Here is a 25,211-nt window from a genome sequence, read left to right as displayed (position 1 = left end):
GGAAAGAAAATCAATGCAGGGTTTCTCACCCTGGGTACTACTGACCTATTGGGCCGGATGACTCTTCATCGCAGGGGCTGCCCTCTACATTTTAGGGTGTTCAAGTCTAAAGCCTCCCCGAAATGCCAGCAGCACCTCTACAGTTACGAGGGTCAGAGATGTCCCCAAACACTGCCAGCCAAGTGTCCTTTGGAGGGCAAAAGCTCCCCCAGTTGCAAATCACTGAGTTACTGCTTACAGACACCATCCTTTCCATGTGCTCAACCACCGAGATGATTTCGATACTTAGTCCTCAATTATTTCAACACTCCAGTTAATGACCCTTCCAAAGCCTCCAAGCGCTTCAACTTACTGATTTCCAGGGGGCTTTACCTCCACCACAATCATCCATTAAATAGCCACTCTTGAGGAATCATCACTACCCAAACTCCTCTAAATGTCCAAATCTCAAAATCGCATCACGAGAGCCCGTGCTCTGCCTCCGTCCACCCCCGTGACCCACCGGAGCCTGTCCGTCCCAGCCTACCAGTGCTCAGCCCAGCACACTGCGCGCTTGGCCACACTCGGGGGCTTCCAGGTATGAATTTGACAGAGGCAGGAAACCAGGTCTACCCCAGTCCAAGCTGGCCCTTCAGGGAGTCAGCAACCCTTTATTCCACGCTCTGATGAGTCCTCATTACAGTGAAACTGCCCCTGCTTCCGAAGTCCTGCTCCCCTCCGAGCGTCAACACCACCCCTGCCTGCAGGCCGCCAGTCCCCCTCTCCGATGGAAGGAAAACGGAGGTGCTCACCAGGTCCTCTGACACGAGCTCCGTCTACTTCCCTTCTTGTCGCCTCAGGCACACTGGGTGCTCGACACACAGGTTCACATTTACTAAGGAATAACACCATGGCTGTATGTTGGCCACATTTTAAAGAGTGACTCTTAGGAGGAAAATTTAAAAGCTCTAAATTTTATCCTAATTCAAACGTTATTCTACAACACTAAGCAACCCTAAGGGCACATCAACACGCCTCTCCAGTTTCTCAGGGGAGCCGCCCCGAACAGTGGCCCACGTGGCTGCTGCGGAGGACCCTCTGGGTGACCACTGAAGCACAGGGTGGGGGAGGCGGGTTGAGAATGACATGTAAAATATAAACTCCACTGGTAACTGGCCATGTCGCGCAGAAAAAGCGCTCCCCACAACTGTGAGGGGCTCCTCAATCCACAATTCAGCGCAGAGGGGTGCCGTGGCGGGCTGACGGTCTCACCGGCAACCCCACGTGCTGCAGGCCGGACCCCAGCTCCCAGAGGAGCCCGACGATCTTCCCCGGGGGCAAAATCTGCTCTGCGGCAGGAGATCGGGGTTGTGCGTAATTAACGAGCAGAGGCAACGGCGCGATATCTGGAGAATTAAACGTCCCCTTCTCACCTAACCCTACTGCCTCCCGCAGGGAAACAGGCAGCATCTGTATGTGTTCTGCTTAAAGAAGCTCGGGGTCCCCACTAACTCTGAGGCAGAACACTTCCACTAGCTTCTGTCTCACGAGGTAATTATGGAATGAGCAGCTGGGCAAAAGCTTTGGCAAAATAGAGCCAATCGTTTCTCAAAAGCGTTCTCAACTTTTTCTTGACCTTCAGCTAATGGTAGCTCAGACAAGTATCTTAAAAGCATCTGTAGTCAGCCATTTTTGGTAACTTGTGAGCAAAAGTATTTTTAGCTGAAAATGTATTCCAATCCTCTCATAACTCAGAAGCATCTGATCAGGTTTGGTTCAAGCCTTGCAGAATAAATTTATCTTTGAGTGGATTTAAAGCATAGAACATTTCAGCTTCAAAGGAGAAACTTTCTCCTTAAAAGCAAAAAAAAAAGAACCAAAAAACCCCAAAATGTGCCACTACACAAGGCACGTGAAGAAACAGCGCTTGTATACAGGCTGCCTGCCCCGGTCTACTGTGCAGATTAAGCACTTAAACATTCAGAACATGTTTTGAAAGCCTTTGATGGACAAACATTGGTACAGCACTTCTGCTATGAAGAGCAAAACGTATGCCTGTGTAGTATGAAAGGCTTCACATAAATTTAAATATAAAGAAATGGAACATGAGGTTTAAGTTATTTCCATGCAGCACTGAAATGGTGATTCCAAATGCGGGGAAAAGACAGCTGAAAAAAAAAAAGTAATTCTGCTAGAAGGCTGAACAACTAGATATACACAACATAATCAAACACAGGTTCTCTCTCTCTCTGTTTTTTTTGTGTGTGTTTTCGTGGGGCGCAGGGGGTGGTAGTTTTTGATGAACAAAGACAGTGTCACCAAACCACCTAACACTACGAGGCTGTGCTCCCTGAGTGGCAGGACAACCCAATCACCATCCACCGGTCAGCTTCGAGAGGCAGGGAACATGGCTGCAAGGGGACGGCAGCCAGTGGGCGAACAAGCTACCACAGACACTGGGAAAACCCCCTGCCTTCGTGCGCTCCGTTCGGAGCCTGCGGACCCACCGGTGCCTCCTCGCACGCCTTGTCCTCGGACAGACTGCTTCTCCCTCCCGACACGGCAGGCCCCTCGCTCTCCTTTGCCTGCCTCACCCCGCCTCACTCAGCAACACCTCCCGCAGAATGTCCTCCCTGTGCCATCCCGCCCCAGCTGGTGAAGAACCCTTCTATTGTTATGCTCCCACAGAAACGCTATCCTCACTCCTCTCGGGGCACCGAAGCTCCTCCATTTACCATCAGGTTGGGTCTAGAATGAAAGCTCCTCATCTCATTAGTTCAAAGAATTCCAATGTGAAAAAAATCCAGGGAACCCATGGGTGCACATCTACTGAGGAACATTGAAGACAACTGCACAGGCTTATGGGAGTGGTTCTGACTTGTTTTGTTTCTTCTCAACTCACTTCATGATTTGCACTTGCCTCTCTATAATCACCTAGGCTGCTGAATCATTCGTCCCACACACATATTCAGCACTGCCTCCATTTTTAATCATCTCTACATTTATCCACCCCTTTGTATCAGCATTTTCATTACAGAGTTCTTTTCCTTACTGAATATGACAGTAATGTATATAAGACACAGTTAATAATAAATACAAGCAATAAAATGCCCTATATACCAATAAACAATGTGAGAGACAAAATTAAAATAACCTATGCCACCACTAGCACCATTTTCTCCTTTGTCTGTGGTATACAGATGGCAAACCTTTCCTCCAGCACATAACTCTATTCATTATTCTATGAAAATCAGCAAGTTCAAAGATCGTAATAGCTCCTGTATTTATTCCTATGTAGTTTTAATAGATTATTTTTAAAACAACACATGCATGTAATACAAAACTCAGAGGCACAAAAGGTCTAGCAGCATGAAAGTCAAGTCTTCACCTACACCTCCATTCCTGACACCAGCCCCTCTCCCCAGAGGCGACGACTGTGACCAAATCCTGTGTTTCCTGCGGAGAGTTTGCATGATGTCGATACATACTCTTTCCATTCCACAAACACTAACAACCTATACACTATTCTACGTCTTGACTTTTTACAGGGTGTATTTTAGGATCGTCTGTGTCCATTCACACAAAGCTAATTCTTTTCGATGGCTGCATGGTATTCCATTATATGAGTGTCACCTATTTTGGTTCATAGATTTCCTGCCAAAGAGCATTTTGGTGTTTCAATTTTTTGCTGTTTCAAATAATGCTGTAATATACATCACATTACACACAGATACAAGAGTATCTGCAGGATAAATTCCTAGAGATAGAACTGCTGAGTGAAAAGTATATATTAATATTACATTTTTAACAGATATTACTAAGTAGCTCTCTCTTCGTGGAGGTTATAGGACTTTTTACCCCACCAACAATATGAGTACCTTCTTCTCTACCTACACCCTTATCAGAATCTTTTTTCTTTTACTGATTCTAGAGAGAGGGCGAGGGAGAAAGAGAGAGGGAGAAAGACAGGGAGAGAAACATCTATCAGTTGCCTCTTGCACGTGTCCAACTGGGGACCAAACGCACAACCCAGGCACGTGCCCTGACCGGGAATCCCACTGGTGACTTTTTGGTATGCAGGATGACACCCAACTGACTGAGCATCACCAGCTGGGGCATGCGATGAAATTTTTATTCTAATGTATAAAACCACCCCAAGAGACCTCATAAGTTCCGTAAAAACACACCTTTAATGCTATAACCCTGGTCTAACATGTCCTAAGCATTCAAATGCTGTTGAAAAAAATGAACAACCAAGCAAAAGGGTAAGGGATTTTGTACAACATGAGAAGTTTACTTCTTTTTTAAAGATTTTATTTATTTACTTTTAGAGAGAGGGGAAGGGAAGGACAAAGAGAGGGAGAGAAACAGTGATGTGCCAGAGAAACATCAATCAGTTACTCTTGCACACCCTCAAACCACAACCCAGGCATGTGCCCTGACCACGAATCAAACTTGTGACCTTTCGGTTTGCTTTCGGGATGACGCTCAACCCACTGAACCACACTAGTCAAGGCGAGAAGTTTACTTCTAATATAAAGAACAATGAAACTGATTTAAATATTAGCATTTTTTCTCTTTTAGAGAAGTGGAAGAAGAGGGAAGGAAGACATGGTAGATGGATGGATTGATTCTGATCTAAAGTGGTTCTCCTAGAGATTTTAAAATATCAGGAAAGAGACTGCCAGCCAAAATGGAGGAGTAGGCAGACACACTGTGCCTCCTCGAACAAACAAAAGGAGGACAACAACAATTTAAAAACAAAAAACAACCAGAACTGACAGAAAATGGAACTGTATGGAAGTCCGACAACCAAGGAGTTGAAGAAGAAACATTCATCCAAGCCGGTAGAAAGGGCAGAGACGGGCAGCCAGGCGGAGAGGATTCTTGGCAAGGCGGCGGCTAAAGGACTGGGGCGGGCAAGGCAGCAGCTGGTGGACCGGGGAGGCGGCTGGTGGACCCACATTTGCAGGCAGATAAACCAGGAGCAACAACTGGGGAGTGAGGCAGACCGCACAGCCCAGGGTTCCAGCGCAGGGAAATAGAACCTCAAAGCCTCTGATTGAAAACACCTGTGGGGGTTGAGGCGGCGGCAGGAGAAACTCCCAGCCTCACAGGGAAAGTTTGTTGGAGAGACCCACAGGGTCCCAGAATGCACACAAACCCACCCACCTGGGAATCAGTACCAGAAGGGCCCAGTCTGCTTGGGGGAAAGCAGGGGAAGTGACTAAAATCCGGCAGAGAGCTGAGCAAGCAGCACTGTTCCCTCTCGGACTCCTCCCCCACATACAGCGTCACAATGCAGCTATGTGAGTTGCCCTGCCCTGGTGAACACCTAAGGCTCCACCCCTTACTACGTAACAGGTGCACTGAGACAAAAAAAAAAAAAAAGGCCCAAATGAAATAACAGATCAAAGCTCCAGAACAAATACAACTAAGCGACAAAGAGATAGCCAACCTATCAGATGTACATTTCAAAACACTGGTAATCAAGATGCTCACATAATTGCTTAAATATGGTCACAAATTAGATGAAAAAATGAAGGCTATGCTAAGTGAAATAAAGGAAAATGTACAAGGAACCAACAGTGACAGGAAGGAAACCAGGACTCAAATCAATGGTGTAGACCAGAAGGAAGAAAGAAACATTCAACCAGAAAAGAAACAAGAATTCAAAAAAATGAGGAGAGGCTTAGGAACCTCCAGGACATCTTTAAACGTTCCCACATCCTCCTTCCAGAAGGAAAAGAGGAAGAGCAACAAATTGAAAACTTATCGGAACAAATAATGAAGGAGAACTTCCCCAATCTGGCACAGGAAATAGACTTCCAGGAAGTCCAGGAAGCTCAGAGAGTCCCAAAGAAGTGGGACCCAAGGAGGAACACACCAAAGCACATCATCATTACATTACCCAAGATTAAATAAGGAGAGAATCTTAGAAGCAGCAGAAAGAGACAGTTACCTATAAAGGAGTTCCCAGAAGACTGTCAGCGGATTTCTCTAAAGACCTTACAGGCAAGAAGGGGCTGGAAAGAATTATTCCAAGTCATGAAAAGCAAGGACCTACATCCAAGATTACTCTATCCAGCAAAGTTTGCACTTAGAATGGAAGGGCAGATAAAGTACTTCTCAGATAAGTTAAAGGAGTTCATCATCACCAAGCCCTTATTGTATGAAATGTTAAAAGGAATTATCTAAGAAAAAGAAGATAAGAAAATATGAACAGTAAAATGATAGCAAACTCACAATTATTAACAACCACACCTAAAACAAAAACAATAACTAAGCAAACAACTAGAACAGGATCACAGAAATGGAGATCACATGGAGGGTTATCAGCAGAGGAGTAGGAGGGAGAGAGGGGGGAAGGTACAGAGACTAAGTAGCATAAATGGTAGGGGAAAAATAGACAGGGGGAGGGCAAGAATAGTATAGGAAATGTAGAAGCCAAAGATCTTATATGTATGACCCATGGACATGAACTAAAGGTGGGGAATGTGGGTGGGAGGGGGTGTACAGGGCAGAGGGGAATAAAGGGGAGGGAAATGGGACAACTGTAATAGCATAATCAATAAAATATATTTAAAAAGAAAAAAATCAGGAAAGAGCCCTGGCTGGTGTGGCTCAGTGGCCTGAGTGCCAGCCTGTGAACTGAAAGGACACCGGTTTGATCCCCCAGTCAGGGCACGGGCCTGGGTTGGTGGTGTGCAGGAGGCAACTGATCAATGTTTCTCTCACGCATCGATGTTTCCCTCCTTCTCTTTCCTTCTCTCTAGAAATAAACAAAATCTTTTAAAAATTAAAAAATAAAAAAATCAGGAAAGATTCATACCTTTGAAATAGGTAAACATTGTCCTACCTTAAAGTAAGGTATATAGCCTTTCTTCAAAACGTCATGAGATCTTAAGGGAATTCAACGCAGCTCCCAAAGGAGCAGCAAGATTCCTTCTCTGAAACTGCCATGGGTGCCAAAGTTTCTCACATCAATGTTCTTTTTAGACAACTTTCCAAGAAACCGGTTCTTATGTGTTTCGTATACAGTCACATAGCTGGCTAACATTTTGTTGGTTTGCTTCCGCGGGGTGCCTGGCATAATCGACACTGAAAATCCCTCTGTGAACACAACAAACACGGCACCCCGCACGGCCCCCGGTTGGCACGTGTCTGCCGCAGTCTCTGGTGCGCCTCCTCGGTGCTGTGACAACCATCGTAACGACAGATGGCACTTCCACAGTGCCCATGATGGAGCGGGCACTCTTCCAGGCACACTGTACTTATTATATTAACGCACTTAATACTCCCAATAATCTAGTGAGGCAGAACTACTATTATCCCCATTTTACAGATGAAAAAGTGGGGCACAGAGGCGGTAACGCACACAAAGGACGCAAAGTTACATAGGTATAGATACAGTACTTGAATTGAACCTAGGCAGTCTGATACCAGAATGCGTCCTCTTCACCCAGTATTCTAGTGCAGTGTGCCAACTACTCTGATAAAGTTGTACTCAAAAGGTACGTTACCAAAACACTAGGCCTGGACATATACTATGTATACACCTCCATGAGAGCAACTACCACATTGTATTAAAAGTGCCTGTGTGCACATGCACTTCCCCACTACAAGTTTAAGTCTTAGTCACCACTGTTCCTAGCACTACCCAATTTATAAATTCTTCAACTGGGTTTTAGGTTAAGAGAATACCATTTCTATTTCTTGGGTTTGCTCTTCATGTTTTCAGTGTGATGATGCTTCTGCTGTTGTGTGCTACCATCTCCTGAGACCCATCCCCTGTAAGACAAAATCTGCTTCTCAAATTGTGTGGCTTCCCTAGCAATGCTGGCCAGACCTCTCAACTGCCTTGGGTACATTCTTGGAGTCCTGGAACACCGCATGGACCCACACCATCATTCCTGCTGGGTAGGGCACTGGCAGTGCAGCTCCCACCCCCCACAGCCAGCAGCCTGGCTCAGAGGCTCTTATCAGGAAGATGGGAGTAATTTGAGCCACCTGCCAACCCATCTCTCAACTGCTAAGACAGGCGCTTTCTGCTATCAGGTTGCGCAAATGCCTGGAAACCTTATACCCAGTGTGAAGGAAGAAGCAATAGGGGAAACAGCACAGCATCTGGTGCCCTGCCTGCTTCCATTCACTTGTTGAGATCAAGTAGACCCAATTCACTCCGGTGAGGCCTTGGGACCATAAAGATTGCATGGTGGGTGAGATTAACGTTACCATACAACAGAGGTCAGCATCCGCCTAGAGTGCAAGGCACATGCCCGCTGGTGTAATTCTCCAGAGTTGGAATGCTACCTCCTCTGTAATATTTGTGTAGACAAAGGTCCATTGCAGAAGTCAGCTCTGAAAAGCACAGTTTTACTTCACAGCTTTAATTGTGGAAGTTGGTAAAGGGTTACCAAGCTAGAGACAAGCCTAAGCTTGGAATCTTCAATTATATTTCTAAATCAGAATCTACAACTGTTCAGTAAGCAAAGAAGAAAATTCCATGTTTGTTGAGCTGTGTCTATTTACTTCCCATTAGCCTCAGTGGCAGAGTGAGCATGTCGCAGGGATGAAATACATCCATTCGATCCTGGGACTCTCTGCAAACACAGGGGCTAAGGGAAACTAACGGCAATCATGGCTGCCAGATGCAAACTCCTATTACTAAACCTTCCTTTCTCACAACTCATCGCAAAACCTGGCTCAATGAACAGCCTCCTGACAGCACTGACGTTCAATCAGGACACACCCGGGCATTCTGGGTATGTCTGGTGTCAAAGGTGTCACACTGACCACACTCGCACTGCGGTCAGAGTCTGTGTGCAATGACTCGAGGCAGATTCTGACGGTCATTACTAACTCAACAACAAACGAGGTATCTGACCCAAAATGGGCCCCACTGGAGCAAAAGACAGGACCAAGAGCAGCTGGCTGAGGCAGGGAGAGAGCTGAGGAAGCCTATATTTTACTCAAACATCTTTAAAAGGTATCATCAGTCAGGGATTTGTAAGTTATTCATGTGAACGAATGAAGATGTAAATTAGGTCTCCTGCCCTGTGATTCCATGATTCAAAAAAAGCAAACCAACAAAACACATAGACTCAAACCTCGTGAGATCCTGTACTAACCATAGTCATCATGCCAGCAATCTTTAGATCTAATTATTTCACTAGACCAAAACAGGATAATCCCAAGTCCAGAAACTTAACATATCTAAACTGATAAAAAAGTGATCTCCAAATACACTGAAAAGCAAAGCAAAGAACAGTATGCATATTACTATGAACCATTTAAGGTTTTAAAAGGGGACAGAAAAAATATTATTGCAGGTACTATCTGTGGAAGGACACCCAGGTAGTTAAGCACACTGGTCACCTGCAAGGAGAGACACTAGGCAGCCGGCAGAAGACAGAAACTTTTTACTCTTCAATCTTTTGTATATTTTGAATCATATCCATGTGAATATGTATGTTTCAAAAATAAATGTAAAAAAAGGAATAAAACTCCACACACAGAACTCTCAGAGAAATCATACCAGAATAGTAAAAAAAAAAGCTAAGAAATGAAAGATTCTATTTAGCTGTAAAGCCAACTGTTCACTCTCACGTCCTCTCCCTGAGCCCGAGATGACCTGTCCCGTAAAATGAGCACATGATCCACTTTACCCGACCGAGGCAGAGAGATGGTCCAGATAACTTCCAGCTGCCTTCAGCTCTTACGATTTCATACTACTCACCATTACCTATCTGTTCATTTATCTACTGTGAATCTATAATTTGCTCAAATCAGAGAAGGAATAAATTTGAGGCAAAAATACAAATATACAACAACAGGCCACCCATACATACAATTATCCCTTTCAAATTCCCCTCAACATGAACAACAGAAAAGTGAGATAAACACATAATACCCCTAATACAATACTTGGCACAAACAAGTACACAATAAATTTTAGCAAAATCCCAATTTGAAACACTGGCTAGATCCAAATTACTGAAGAAACTGGGGTTCAATGTTGACTTCAGTTCTACACAAATCAGCTTTCAGGTAATGGGTAAAATGTTTTGAAAATTAAATATATGGCAAGTGAAGACAAGCAAGTACTTGTTCATTCCATTCCTCAGCAATCATACTCTTCGGTCTGAGGGGCCTGAGGCCCCAAGGAAAAGCACTGGGTAAAGAGCCCTGAGATCTGGATAGAGCCATCAGCTTTGCACTCCCCAGTGGTGAAATGTAGAAAGGTATAGTTTCCCTATTTGAAGAATCACTTTTCTTTTGGGGTTGTTGTAGGGAATAAAGACCTGCATCAAAGCATTTTATAAACTGTAAAATATGATATGAATTTAATAACTGAGTAGTATGTGCAATTTAGTCACCATGCTTCAAATCCAGAGACGGTGACTAAGGAAAAAGCAACAAAAATTATTGAGACTTTTAAAAATAGATTATATAAACGTTGATTTTTTTTCAACATTTACTGAGTTCTTTTTATCATATATCCTTGGCACTGAAGGAGGAGCCAAGGATACAAAGATTAAGAGACTGTTCTTGCCCTGGCCAGTGTGGCACGGTTGGTTGAAGCATCATCTCATACACCCAGTTCGAGAGTTCAATGCCCTGTGAGGGCACATACCTAGGTTGTGAGTTCGATCCCTGGTCAAGGAGCGTACAGGAGGCAACCAATCAATGTTTCTCACGCTGATGTTTCTCCCTTCTCACTCTCTCCATCCTGCTCCCTCTCTGTCTCTCTAAAGCGCAATGAAAATAATGTCCTCAGATGAGGATAAAAAAAAAGAGAGAGAGGGAAAGATAGACCGTTTCTGCCTTTAAGGAATTTAAAAAGCACTAAGGCACAAAATATATAGGAGTAGCCAATAATAATAAAACAGCTATTATATAGGGTAGGGCAAAAGTAGGTTTACAGTTGTGAGTACATGAGTTTATTCTTGTATTATTGTTTATTGATTATTGTATTATTTTTCCATACAAACAACAGTAAACCTACTTTTGCCCTGCCCTGAATATTAAACAGCTACTAGGTGTCAGTCCATGAAGTAAACACATTATGTACCTTATCTCTTTTTATTCTTACACTAATCCTCTTTTAAAGTTTATTTACTGATTTTAGAGAGAGAGAAGAAGGAAGCAAAAGAGAGGGGGGGAGAGAAGACACTGATTTTGCTGTTCCACTCATTTATGCATTCCTGACTGCTCCTTGTCCGTGCCTTGGCATACTGGGCTGACACTCCCAAACAGGGCTACACTAGTCCTGTAACATGCTTTACAAAGTAGGAACCTGAGACTTGGTCACTTAACCAAGATCACACAGCTATGAAGTGCTGAAGCTGGGACTCCAAGCCAGGTCTGTCTGTTTGCAAGCCCATTCTATTTTTTATAACCTTGGAGTGGGAAAAGCTTTTCTATGCACAGCACAAAGGGACAGCAAAAAAATAATGAAAATGTTAATAGACCCAGTTACGCTTAAAAAAGTGAACCTCTAATACAGTAGATGATAGATGAAAAAAATAAAGGACAAGAGAAGTGGCAAGTATGTGACTGTTTGCGTAAAGAGAGCGGAGAAGTAGCACAAGAGACGACGACAATGGTGCTTGTTCTGTGAATGGGACGGGGGTGGCGGAGGGGGGCGTACAGGGCAGATGGGGAACAGGGATAAAAGGGAGACCCTTCACTAAATACCTTTTCATGAATTTTGAGTCACAACATCTGCTTATGAAAAGTCAACTGCAATAGTTAAGAAAATTTTGCTTAACTTTAATGCCCAGTTATTTGACTTCTGTGTGTGTATGTGCAGAATGACAACTATTATTTCTCAAAGAGTAATCCATGGAAAACAGGTCAGGATAACCTGATTTGACAATTTCCTTGCTTAAAACAAAATGCTGGACTAGTCAAATTTTTTATGTTTCTTCAAACTCTGAGATACTGGTAAACCAAACAAGCATTTACTATTATCCTAAAACTAACAGCAGAAAACAATTCATGGTGAAGAAAAAATCTAGAAAGGGTAAATGACCCCTACACCAAGCTCAAGAAAGTCAAATATAAAGGCTTCTTGAAACAGGTTTCCCAGGATTACAAAGCCAAATCCACAGGGTAACACTTACTCCAAACTACTCAGGGAGAGATGCACAGGAAGCATAAAGGAAAACTGCACGGACAGACACATGGGTGTCTGCTAACCACATTATTATACAGTTGACAAAAATCACTCATGGTCCCTAAAGAGCACCTATCTGAAAGGCTTTGTAACATGTCAACAATAACCAACTGCTCTCCAAACACTGTGAAACAGCCAGTTCAAGGTCAAAATGTTGCTGCAGAAAGTGATGTCTAGTATGACATCCAGCAGCTAAAGATCTACAATAGAGTAGGGAGACAAAAGATGTGTCTATAATGCATAATGAGCAGCAGCTGAGGGTGGGGAGGGGGTAGCCAACAGAAATATTAACCTCTAAGCCCAGCACAGGCCTTTTAAATAGGACCAGCATCACTTCAAAGATGACATCAAAATTAGCCAAATTGGCTTATTGAAAGTCATGAGCCAAACCACAAATACAATATACAAATCACGCAATAAAATCTGGGAGGACAGCAAACACAGACGTCTATGCAATGGACTGCGTAAGTGACAGCTGTACAGTGCTACCCTCCATCCTTTAAACAAATCTGCCTCTGCCTCTCTCGCGGAGATGTCCAGCATGAGACCACAGCTACACTTTCAAAACAAGTACTACCAACTCCCTGTAAGCTCTGCCAAAGCTCCCACTGTGAGAGGCAGCCATTGTGCAGACTTCCTGAAGTTCAAACAGAGTCCTCCAACCCATTGTGCCAGCCTCTGACAGTGACACTGTTCCTGGAAGCTCATATGAGGTGCAAACCAATGAGTTAAGCTTTGTGGGTGCTGGGAGCCGCCACAAAACCTCTTCCACTTTTGCCAGTTCTTGCTTTGGAATCACACAGTCCTACTATCCCATCCCCTAGAAACCAAGAACTAGCAGGTGAAAACTGTCAAAGCCACATTCATATTCAGACTGATTAGGGGACAAGCTAGTGAGAATAAGCAACCTCATTTGCCAGATTCTTTTTGCAAAGGACTGGGGGAAGGGGTAGAGGGAACTCAGTAAGAAAGTGGTGGGAAGAGCAAAACAATTCCTGCTTTCTACAAAAATTATTACCTACTCGCCTCAGAATTTTTGTGGCACATGGAACTACAGAAAAGAAGAAAAAAAAGGAAAAAGAAATTACTGAAGGCTGTAACTGTGACTGTATAAAAATCCCCAAGGCAGGATGACCTATGAAACTAAGCTCCATGCAACAAGGGCTAACTATGCAGCTGCTTCTCTACTTGCCCAACAGTCCAAGATAAACAGAGCAGGCTGGTAGAAGCCCACCAACTTCCAGGAAAAGGGAACCAAAGTCCTCTTGACTCAGGACAAGCCACACACCCCTGAAATAAATCCCTAAATGAAATCCATATAGGTCGGCTGTGGAAATCATCTGGCTGACAGCACTTAACACCCCCTCCTCCACACGGCTCCAACTGGCAGAGGAAAAAGCTGCTCAAATAAAGCATTTGGAAGAATTTCCCATGAGCCTCTGTTCCAGAAGTGTTCCAACCCGAGCAGTAGCTGGAGCTCACTCACATTCAGACCCCACAGCAGCCCCGACAATGCCTGCAGTTCCCCTAGCCCTGCCAGGGCAGGTTCTGCCCCACCCTGAGCCCCAGAGCTGAGCTGGTCCCACACAGCTGCCCCGCCCATTCCTCCCAATAAATCATGCTTTGCTTGTGATAGTCCCAATTAGGATCCAACAAAATTGATGTGGCCAAAAAGAAAAATAAACAGTGTGCCTCCTCAAAAACCTCATGCCGGGAATAAAACATCCAATACTCACTGCAAAATCTCTTTTCCTCAGCAAAGGAGAAACCAAGGAGCCAGCCTCTACATGGGAAAAATCCCACATACCAGGGCATTATCTAGGGACTTGGGTCCCTAAAAAACCCAAGTATTATGGTTGAACACACCCATGTGGAAGTCTAAACTTCAAAGGCTCTGTTCCCACCCTTGGGAAAATACGTTTTTAGGCAGTTACTCAACCATTATCATTTGGCAATTCAAAACTGTCATCTACTTCAAAGGTGCTATTTATCATGTGTCCTGAGCCTTGGATCCTCAGCCGAAATTTCTAGATGCCATGTTACACGCAGGACACGACAGAGGGAAGTAGTATTACAGGACTCTCTCATTCCCTTCTCAACTGCCTTATTCATTCAGAATCCAAAAAGCCAGAGGCAATACAAAGTGTACCCGTTTGCCTTTAACGAGGCCCCAACTAAGCTAGCAAGGGAAGTCTTGAGGCTGGAGAACAGGTTGAGAATTATATAGGAGCACAGATCAGAAGCCGAAAGGCAGGGAGGCAGGGAGAACAAGGGCCAGTGAGAGATGGCTCCTGTAAAATTCTTTTATGAGCCTATCTCCAAAGGCGAGATTTGAAAGAACTGTATCAAGCTCCTCCTTTTCAAGAATATCCAATGAGTAACCTGAAAAAAATAGCATGTATTTTGTGAGGCGTCTCAGTTTAGTATTGTTCCCACATCCATAAAAACAAGCTCTAAGAGCTTAAGAAATTCACGATTGAGAAGGGAAAGGTTAAAGTCCACAGTCGATCACATGGGCTTGGTCTCCCATGGCGGCAGCACAGCCGACTGCAACACTCCAGAATCTCTCGGCAGCACTGCAGCAGGTAGATCAACAGACCGCACTAATGAACTGGAACAGTTTAGCTCTAATTGCCCCTGACTTGTGTGGGTCCTCTATTTTCCTTAACCACACCATCACAAAGGCACTTTTCACACATACACACGTGCACACCATTAATATCTGAGCACAGGAAACTAAACATCAGGTTGCCATGCCCACCCAGCACACTCAGCAGTTAAATTCCACCCCAGCTTCTGTTTTCAAAGACCCTCTCTCTCACCTTTAACCCGAAATCAAAGAAAAGATTGGTTCCTATTCACAGATGCCACAACACCCAGACTTCTCTTGAGCTGGACAGCAGTGCACAGGCCAGACCCCCCAGGAAAAACTGGGGGGAAAAGTAAAGCCATCTGCAAGCCCCAACTGAGGGGCAGGAAGACAAAGTTCAACTCAACAAGAACCACAGTCCCAAGCACTGGGACAGCGCTTAGTCCTTCAGAACCCCAAAGGATCCCTTGACCTCACAGTCTGGGTAGGGGTAGAAAGGCAGACATTTGAGCAAATGTTAATCTTAAAAGTCCTCAAACAGAGCTGTGGACATTACTATGTTTTAGAAACCAGCAAAACTGTGGGAGGGACGGGAGCTGATGCAGAAGGCATCCAGGAGGAATCAACATCCCAACTGATTCCTGAAGGCTGAGCCTTACAAGTGAGAGAGAGGTGAGGCCGGAACGGCAGGCTGGAAGAACAGCAACAAGAGGTATGGGTGGGCCGGGCGCCAGTGTGCCCGGGGAAACCACAAGCCTCTGAACATGGACTCAGAGGTGGATGTAGAAAGAAGCAAGGCCAGGAAGTCAGGCAGAAGTGAGGACAGATGGACCAGGTAGGCCTCATGAGAGAACAGACTTTATCCTGAAGTCAAACAAAGACAAGCAAGCTATCAAATGACTTGAAGCTCTTTTAGATGGATGACTGTCTTAACAGTTTGTAGGGGGTGTTTAAAGAGACCCTACGAGACAAAGGCATCCTAGGTCAATTTCCACAAACCAAAATGAGAACAAAGAGTACCATCTATTTGGTGCAACATATTTAACCAACAAACCTTATAAAATGTGAAGCACAAACATTTTCATGACTCCTGCAACCACGCAGCACCAAAACAGCCAGTGTACATCTGGCACCCACACTCCCCGTGAAAGGCCCGCATGCCTGATGCAGGTCCTGTGATTCTTCAGTAGTCCTGCCAGTCCATGGCTGATGTCTCCTCTTCCTCTAACTAGAGAGACCACATGACCAGATCCACTTTCCTTCTCCATCCTGATGACCAGAAATTAGGTTTCCCAGGTCCACACACCGTTCATCTCTAGTGCTGAATAGTTCCCAACTCTGGCACTGAATCGGAAGAGCATTACCCACTCCATGCTAATTTAGGAATAAGCAGGAACTCACAGAGTGCTGTACTGCAGGTTATAAGGGAGGCAAGATATAAACATTCACTGCTGGGTTCCAGGCACTTTAAATAGTCTCAGTTACTCATTATAGCAGCTCACTGGGGCACGTATTAGTTCTCCCAGTTCACAGGTGTGTCCCCAGGAGTACAGATGTTAAGTACCTTGCCAAAGGTCATCCAGGTGGTAAGTGGAGGAGCCAGAATTCAAACCCGAACATGAGAGATTCGAAAGGGTTTCCTTCACTACACCAAACTTCAAGTCTATATGTATAACAAATGTAACCATACATTAAGGTTGGTAATAATAATAGTAACAACAGTATCTCCCCTTTAAAAGTTGAGGGGAAACCCACATCACATCATCTTGGATTAAAGGACCACTCAAAGGAGTCACAACAGAGTGATCACAACTGGAATCTCCAAATGCTACTAAAAAAGGTCATTCCTGAGCATGAGTGACCAAAAAACGTTCAGACTCCAATAATAAGAGTAACTTGGCTCTACCCCAAAGAAATACAGCAAAACCTCCAGGCACTTTCGCCTCCGAGTCCCTAAGCCAACGTTTGAAAAAATGTGTGGCTGATAGCTCGCTTGTTCTCCCTCTCTCCCCCGCCCCCAAGCTATTTCCCAAAGTACTTTCTCCACCCAAATTACAGAAATATGTCCAGGATTCACTTGGCAGTTCTGATCCGATTTGCCCCAATCCTGACTCAAGCAGCTTTGCATTACCCTCCTAACTAGATCAGCGCCAGCCAATGGGTTTAGTCAAGCTGATCTGTGATGGATTAGATAATGAAACCTTAGCCGTGTAAGCCGCCTGCTTGTATTGGGGCTGAAGGGGAGAAGAAGAAGAAACCCAATACTCCTAGGGGCCACCTAAAACACCAAATGCAGCCGCCATCCCTCGCTCCATCTGTTTGCTCCTGCTCCAATTACTGCCCTTTCCTTTCCATCATCCCTGATGCTCTTCCCTCTCCTCTTTGAAGGAAGTGCACATCTGCCCTGGAACAAAGACGTTTGCTATGCTTTACAAATGGGTATCAACAAAAATTCAAACAAATCCACCCACTAAAATGACCGTCTTTATTGTTTCTACAATTAAACCCTGACATCAAACTGACAGCCTAAAAGATGTCAAACCAGTAATTCACCAGAGCAACATTCTTGTTTATACTAAGTAGTACAGTGAATTTCGTTCTCCACAGTCCTGTAATCTTGAGGCCTGTCTGCACCAGTCTGCTTTGTATCAAAATGAAAGTTAAATCTCTAGTTAGTGTCTGCCGTGTTCACATGTCAGTGTGAAAGAGAAAAATATGACAAGGTGGCTAGAAAATGGGAGAGTTGAGAAACAAATGCAACTCGAGCTCATTTCTTAGTCACTCTGAATTCAGATCGATCTGAATTTCTCCTTCTCAAAGACATTCCCAGTTTTACATTCACAGTCTTCTTTGTGAGGTTTTAAAAAAAAACTTAGTCATTTCTATGTGACTATGCCTCAGTTTCTGCACCTGCAATACTATTTACCACTCTGGTACTGTTATGGACTGAATGTCTGTGTTCCCCCAAAATTAATATACTGAAGCCCTAGCCCATAATGTGATGGTATTTGGAGGTAAGGCCTTTGGGAGGTAATTAGCTTTAGATTACATTACAAGGATAGGACCCTCATGATGGGGTTAGTGCCATTATAAGAAGAGGAAGAGATGTATCTTTCCCTCCCCCTCCCCAGGATCTCGCACCAAGGAAAAGCCATGTGAGCACACAGCAAGAAGGCAGCTGTCTATAAGCCAGGAAGACAGACAACCCTCAGCAGACAAGGAGCTTACAGCACCTTGATCTTGCACTTCCAGCTTCCAGAACTGTGAGAAATAAATGTCTATGTTTAGGCCACCCAGTCTATGGTGTTTTGTTATGGCAGCCCACGTAGGCTAAGACAAGTAGAGATGAAACAATTTCAGTGAGATTGTTTGTGGTTATTACTTGGAAGAAAAGCATATTACTTTTATAACTTTACTCAAATGGTAGCACCATGCTTAGTTTTAGCACCAAATACCCAAATGAGAATCCAAAGTGGTATTCACCGAGGAGAGAAAACCAGAAACAAGCAAATGGGAAACAAACTATTGCAAGAAATACAGCATCCACATAGCAATCACAGGCTACCTGGAGCCCCTTCCCTGAGACCAGGTAAAAGTTCTCCTACTACTAGAATCAACAACTAATATGAACTGCTGAACCCACTCAGCTAAATTGGATTTATGAGTCTCTGCTCAGAAGCAGTTAGTGGGCCATACAATAACCACATACCAACATTTCACCGCTACAAAGAATTTTGCTGGGCCCTGACCAGTGTGGCTCACTTGACTGGGCATCATCCCGCAAAGTGGAAGGTAGCTGCTTCGATGCCCAGTCAGGGCACATGCCTGGGTTGTGGGTTCAATACCTGGTTGGGGCATATGCGAGAGGCAACTGATAGATATTTCTCTCTCACATCTATGCTTCTCTGACTCTCTTTCTCCCTCCCTTCCCCCTCTCTAAAAATAAATAAATAAATAAAATTTAATTTTACCAGATGCTATAAGTAATAATTCAGATGCACCTGGCCTTATACAGCAGCTAAGTTCCTGGAAAGATGCACAAAGATTGAATTTTTGTTAAATTGTTTTTATCCACTAGAACAGATAACCAAAAGAATTCATTCATCAGTATGTTTCAGAAAGCCCAATTTTCATACATATGAGACTGGCGGCAAGTGAAATGAACCTCTGAAATCTATGCAGTTAACCTTCTGCCATGTGAGAGTACAGTATTGCCAGGAACCCTCTTTAACAACTAACTTCGTTTCTCTAACAGTATTCCAGCTTACAAGCTGATTTGCCTCCTCCCTCCTGCCCCATGGTTCAGGGCTCTCTGTCTCTATACCATTTTCAGGGTAGTGCTGACTCCTCTGCCACCCACATGAAGGTTCTGGGTCCTGCCCTTGAAAGGACCGACCCTTCCTCCCGTCCATGTGAGTCTAAGGATCACAACGTGAGTACCACGGACTCCCCCGCATTCACTACAGTCCACTTCGGGAAACAGTGATTTACTCCAAAGGCTTAGTGGCTGTAACTTGACAGGATTCAGCTTTGGAATCTGCACCTTAGAGGTACAGCTCCGTTTCATAAGCAATCTTGGGAAATTAACCCCTGGAAATAACTTTCCCCTATAAAAAAGGGTTAATCTTTTTCTTTTAAAACAAAATGATTTTTTTTATTTATTTACTTTTACAGAGAGAGGAAGGGAGGGAGAAAGAGAGGGAGAGAAACATCAAGCTGTTTCTCGGTTGCCTCTTGAATGCAACCAGGGACATGGCCTGCAACCCAGGCAGGCATGTGCCCCAACCAGGAATCAAACTGGGAACCTTTTGGTTCACAGGCTGGCACTCAATCAACTGAGCCACACTAGCCACAGCAAAAAAAGGCTAATCTTTTGACACTCAAAAGACTGGGGAATTTCATGAAGGTACTCTCACCCCTGAATTTCATTCTTTTCTATCCTTTAATTATTTGTAAGAAAGGTAAATTTCAACTTCAACTTAAGAGGCATTAAGCACATACCATGTACCCAAAAGCATTAGGTATCAAGAATAAATACAAAGAATCCTAGTCCGTGTGACTCAGCTGGTTGGGCATTACCCTGCAAACCAAAAGGTTGTCAGGTCGATTCCCAGTCAGGGCACGTGCCCAGGTTTCCCGTTCAGTCCCCAGCTGGGGCATGTGCAAAAGGCAACCAATCAATGCTTCTCTCTCACATCAATGTTTCTCTCCGCCTTTTCTCCCTCCCTTCCCTTCTCTCTAGAACCAATTTTTTCAAAAAGAATAAATACAAAGAAAGTATCGTTCCCATCTTCTAGAGGCTTACAGTCTCACTAAGGGAACAAGAATAACAACACAATTAAGGGACAATATATGAGATGCATAATTAAACATCAAGGTAAAGCAGCCAAGGGAAGGCTGTGGCTGTTGTGAACTAAATTGTCAGGAGGCTTCCCAGAAGGAGCTATGACCTCAGAAAAATTCTATTTGTGTTAAGCTGCAAGGAAAAAAAAAACACATACTTTAAGACAAACTCATATAGAGAGAAGGCCACGTAACAATGGAAGCAGAGACTGGCGTGACACAGTCACGAGCCAAGGGATGCGGGCAGCCTGCAGGCACTGGAAGCAGCAACGAATGGATTCTCCCCCAGAGTCCCTAGGAGCAACCAGCCTGCTGACATCTTAACTTTAGATCAGTGAGATTGATTTTTGATTTTTTTTTTTAATGATTAGGAAGCGATGAGGGTTTTTTTTTTCAGGATTTTATTTATTTATTTTTAGAGAGAGGGGAAGGGAAAAGAGAAAGAGAGGGAGAGAAGCATCAATGTGTGGCTGCCTCTCCCACACCCCCTACTGAGGACTTGGCCTACAACTCAGGCCTGTGCCCTGACTGGGAATCAAACCAGTGACCCTTTGGTTTGCAGGCTGCTGCTCAACCACTGAGCCACACCAGCCAGGGCTGATTTTGGACTTCTGATCTCCAGATTTGTAAGGTAATAAATTTTTGTTTTCCTAAAAACAAAAATAAATAAGTAAAAATAAAATAAGCCCATACACCAAAAAGGTCAGCTACACTACTAAGATTTTTAAAGCGTAGATTTACAAATAGCCCATAGACATTTCTACACCACTGATACCCTCTCCTAAGGCTCCAAACCCCTGCTCTTTCTGCTCCAGCTACAGGGGTCTCTACCCCACAACATGAAAGAGGCAGTTGCTGTCCTAGCTTCAGAAGCTGCAACTGCCTCAGTACCCACAGTTCCTCTCCTGAGCCCTCTTCCCTCAAATATCTGAAAGGCCCATGCCCTCACTCCATTCAAGGGTCACCCATCAAAGAAGCCTTCCCTGACCATCTTCTTCATCACTCTCTATCTGCTTTATTTTGCTTCTTAGCATTTATCACCACCTAACAGCTGTTGATTTCTTTCCTGTCTATCTCTTTCCATTGGAATATGCATTCCGTAAGGGCAGGGTCCTTAGTTCACTACCATATCTCTGAGGCTCTAGAACAGGGGCTGGACAAAGCAGTTGTGCAATAAGCATTAGTTAAATGAATATTAAACACTCTATAATTATTCTCAGAATGATACAAGAACATTCTAGAGGTCACCTAGGCTTAAATTTTATCCTTTCATGAATGTTATTTCTCTTTTACTCCCAATTACACCTCAAATTTCAACTCCTCATAAAGCCTTCCTTGACCATTCCAGCAGGAATGACCATCTCCATCTCCTGGACCCACAGGCACAAATAACCAGCATACTTTGCCTCTAAATTATGCAATGCCGTTGATATGCATCTACCCTGCAGTATCTCTAGTCCTATTCCTCTGAACTTAATTTATATATAAATCATTTATATATAAACTTTTTAAAACTTTCACCCATGTTGCCCTCCTACCTAAACTGTAAACACCAAGTACCTTACGATCAGAGAACTTGATGTATTTCTTAGAAGGTAACTTAGAAATCATCTTGTATAAACACTTTATTTTACAACTAAGGAAATACAGACCCCAAAAGAAGGGATTTTCCCACAACCATACAGCTCGTCTGGGGACTAAATCACTGATGATATGAATACCTGTAACAAGGTGTGTTGGAACTACAACAATGAAACTGCATATAGTGAAAAATAGACATACACAAATACACAGAATGAAAAAAGCATTCTCTGTAGGATAATTCTAAGTTGCCCATTTGTACCCAAAGGACTTAATCCACTCCTTCCCCTGAATACCCCAAAGTCCCTATGCGCTGCTCCGCTTCCAAAAACGACTGCTCTTAGCTAATTTGAAGGCAACCAGCAAATAATGGGCCCCAGGAGTAACGGGAGGAGTCTGTTAACTATGACTGACAGAGACAACAAATGAATACAGACATACACAGGTATATGCACACACCAAGCAGAACACGCTCACCAGCACCAACATCCGGTCTTCCCTCCTTACCATCCAATAGTAACCCACCTCACCTGAAGTCTCCCCATATTCTTCTATATTTTTTCCACGGCCCCAAGCTTTTACTTCTCACAATCCCTCTGCCTGAGAGTTCTAATGGAGGACAAAATCAGGCACAAAAAAAGAATTCAAAAATAAACACGAAGAGGACCCCTTTCCCCAAATCAACAGAAGGGGCCTCGGCGAAGGAGACGGAGACGCACACAGCCAACGTGCCAGGCTGAGCCAGGGCTCCATCACTAACACAGGAAGTCAGGCAGAGCCTTGGAAAGCAGGAGCGGAGCACAGGAAGTCTTTCAGCACCGCAGAGATTTCCAAGAGTGGTGTAATGGAGAGAGCACAGACAGCGGTAGGAATTCGAGGACCGGGCTTTCAGCTCTGGTTTTCCTACCAGCTAACTGGTTGGCCTTAGGTGATTACCAGACTTCTTGGGACTTTTGAGTCCTCATCTATAACATGAGGTGGTTAAAAAACATTTAGGGACTTGAATCCACTCCAAAAAGAAAAATAAATAAATATCGACTCTTCCCTCCCCCGCCCCAGAAAAAGGGGCACGTAAACTACTATTCTGCATAAGAATCTTCCAAGTCTATCCGGGTTAAGAACCCCTGGAAAATGTCTCTGGTCCCTTCTAACATTCTATGATTCTAAGAGAATGAGACAGATATCTAAACAACTGCTAGTTAGTGAACCCCTCACCACTCCACAGTGACTCTTTACTGCACAGAGACCCAATCCTACAACCTATGAAGATTTCACGTTCTTCCGCAAATTACAAAGTCAACTGACATCATAACTACAACTCCCCATTCCCTGCCCAACTCAGAATCCAGTCTTCTAATAGCCCTGTACGTTTTCTTTTATATCCGAGAACATTAAAGAGCTAGTCGATGCTTTAGCTAGGTAAAATGAACTGGCAAAGTCCAGGAGGGACACGTCCTGCTCTCTCTTCAGACCCATTAGCTAGCTCCACAAACTTAATGCGACTGAGCACCACGCTGTCCCCAAACTCTACCAAACTCCTTGCACTTCTCACACTCCTTGTGTATGTGACTGAGTTAACCCACAAACTAAGCCACATCCCCTTTGGGCTCTCGAGGAGTTTTCTCGCTTTTCACTCCTCTCCTTTATATGCCACACCCCTTCCACATCCCAGTGTGTGTCGAGGACTGCCAAAAAGGTATTCCTTCATTAGGGGGGTTCCCACCACTGTCCCCTCGTCCTCGACTCAGTCCAGTGGCTCTCTTGGGCAGGACCTCCTGGCTTCCACTCCGCCTTAGGGAACTATGGAAGGGTTTGAAGAAATGGAACCCATCTCAACCACGTTCGATTTCCCCCCAAAACCTATCCACGCGTTGTGTCCCCTCAGAAATCGGGATCCTCGTGGGCACACCAGGGTCCTCCTGCACCCTTCGCCTCCAAGCCGGAGCTCGCGCTACCTTTCAACCAGGCCCCGAACGGCCCCCTCCCACTTCCAAGCCAGGATCCCTGGAGTCCACCCCGCTCCAAGCCCCGAGAGCCCAGGGAGCCCCGGGCCGCCCTCCCAGCCCCGCGCCGCACCCCCGCCGACACGGGGCGCCCGTCTCGCGCGGTCACCTGCATCCCGCCGCCGTCGTCGTCGGCGGCCTCCGCCTCCTCGGTGCGCGGCCGCTTGCTCAGGCCGGGCTCGGCTCCGTCTCCCCCGCCTCCGGGCACCGGCAGCTCCAGCTCCGACTCCCGCTTCATCCCCCGGGCAGCGGCGCCGGGCCCGAGCTGAAGCGGCTGCTGCGGCTGGGCGCCTTCCGCCATCCGCCCGCGCCCCCCTCGCCTCCGGGAGCCGGGCGACCCGCGACAGGCCACCTCCCCCTGGGCCTCGGCCCCGACAGTCGCGACAGGCGGGCGCGCGCCTGCCCCCGCCCCCGCGTGCGTGCGTGCGTGCGCGCGCGCGGGCCCAGTGCCCCTCGGCGACTGGCGGTCGTCGTTCCCCAGGTCCTCGGCTCGAGACGGCTGGCGGGTCGCGACGCGCACTCGTTCGCACCGCCACGCGCACACGCAACCCCGGCCCGGCCGCCGCGGGCCCCGCCTCTCGCACTCACAGAGCTTGCCCGCCGGCTCGCGCCCTCTCCCTCACACTGTCCCTCACAACACGCCGGGCCAAGGGAGGAAGGGGGCGGTCCGGGCTCCCGAAGCGTGGGGAGGGGTGTTTATTTGGGGGGAGGAGGGGCTCGAAGCAGGAACGAGCTGACTGGCCGGGATCCTCCGACCCGCCACAGTGGCAGCACCGGGAAGGCGGGGAGAGAGAAAGAAGGAGGGAGGGACCGGGATCTGGGACTCCAGCCCGCGCGGGAGGCTGTGGAGGGGGTGGGGCGGAGAGGGCGGGGCGGTGGTAGCGACCGAGCCGGCGGAGGGGGCGGGGCCAGCGCCCCTCGGCAATCTCCGTCTCCTCCGTTCCGGGAGCCCGAGGGAGGCCGGGAAGAGATCGGGAAAGTTCGGGAATCTCCGGTGCTGGGGAGGGATCGTACTGGAGGACCGGCGCTGCTGGAATTCCAGCCAGCGCGGAGGGGCGGAGTCTTCCTCTTTAAGGGCGGGGCCACAGCCTAAGACAGGCGGAGCTTGAAAGGCCTTAGGACTTGGTTGGTTTCCAAAGAGGGAAGGGCACTGTGTGGGAGGGTGTGCCGTTGCATTCTCCCGGTCCCGCAAAAGAATGGGAGTCTACAGTTGGAAGATCCAGGAATAAAGTCACCACTCCATGGCTCTCTCCCATTCTGAAAAGCTATCACTCTGATCATCATGATAATTATTATCACATTTCTGGTCATCTTAATAATACCTGATGTTTGTAAGAGCTTCATAGTTTGTACAATGCGTTCCCAGAACCGTTCTGAAACTGGTGGTATAGGCAGAGCGCATACCAGGAACTATTTAACACGGATGATGAACGTGAAGCTTGCTCAAGTCCTGCAACTAAAAAGAAGCAAATCCAGATCTCAGGACATTAAGTCATATTCTCTTTCTGTACACCTTGCTGTAGTGTAGCACTTC

The 25,211-nt window shown here is 45.7% G+C and overlaps 1 protein-coding gene across 14 annotated transcripts in view; it reads right to left on the bottom strand.

The window, feature by feature from the left end:
* The window catches only part of RBFOX2 (RNA binding fox-1 homolog 2), a 255,504-nt gene extending 231,157 nt beyond the window's left edge, over positions 1–24,347 (bottom strand). For 7 of the 14 annotated variants that reach the window (XM_045826612.1, XM_045826619.1, XM_045826620.1 and 4 more), the window contains exon 1: positions 23,787–24,346. In XM_045826612.1, coding sequence (XP_045682568.1) covers positions 23,787–23,978 — 192 coding nt within the window. In that variant the 5' untranslated portion in view covers positions 23,979–24,346. Of the gene's footprint in view, positions 1–23,786 lie in introns of all 14 variants that reach the window. The other 7 variants (XM_045826616.1, XM_045826613.1, XM_045826621.1 and 4 more) reach the window with 2 other exon arrangements.
* Positions 24,348–25,211: the final 864 nt, after the last annotated feature.

Source organism: Phyllostomus hastatus, unplaced genomic scaffold (genome assembly GCF_019186645.2).
Source record: "Phyllostomus hastatus isolate PE091 unplaced genomic scaffold, TTU_PhHast_1.1 phas_scaffold_755, whole genome shotgun sequence".
Lineage (NCBI taxonomy): Eukaryota > Metazoa > Chordata > Mammalia > Chiroptera > Phyllostomidae > Phyllostomus > Phyllostomus hastatus.
The sequence above is the reverse complement of the archived record's forward strand: the minus strand, read 5'-3'. Positions and strand labels throughout refer to the sequence as shown.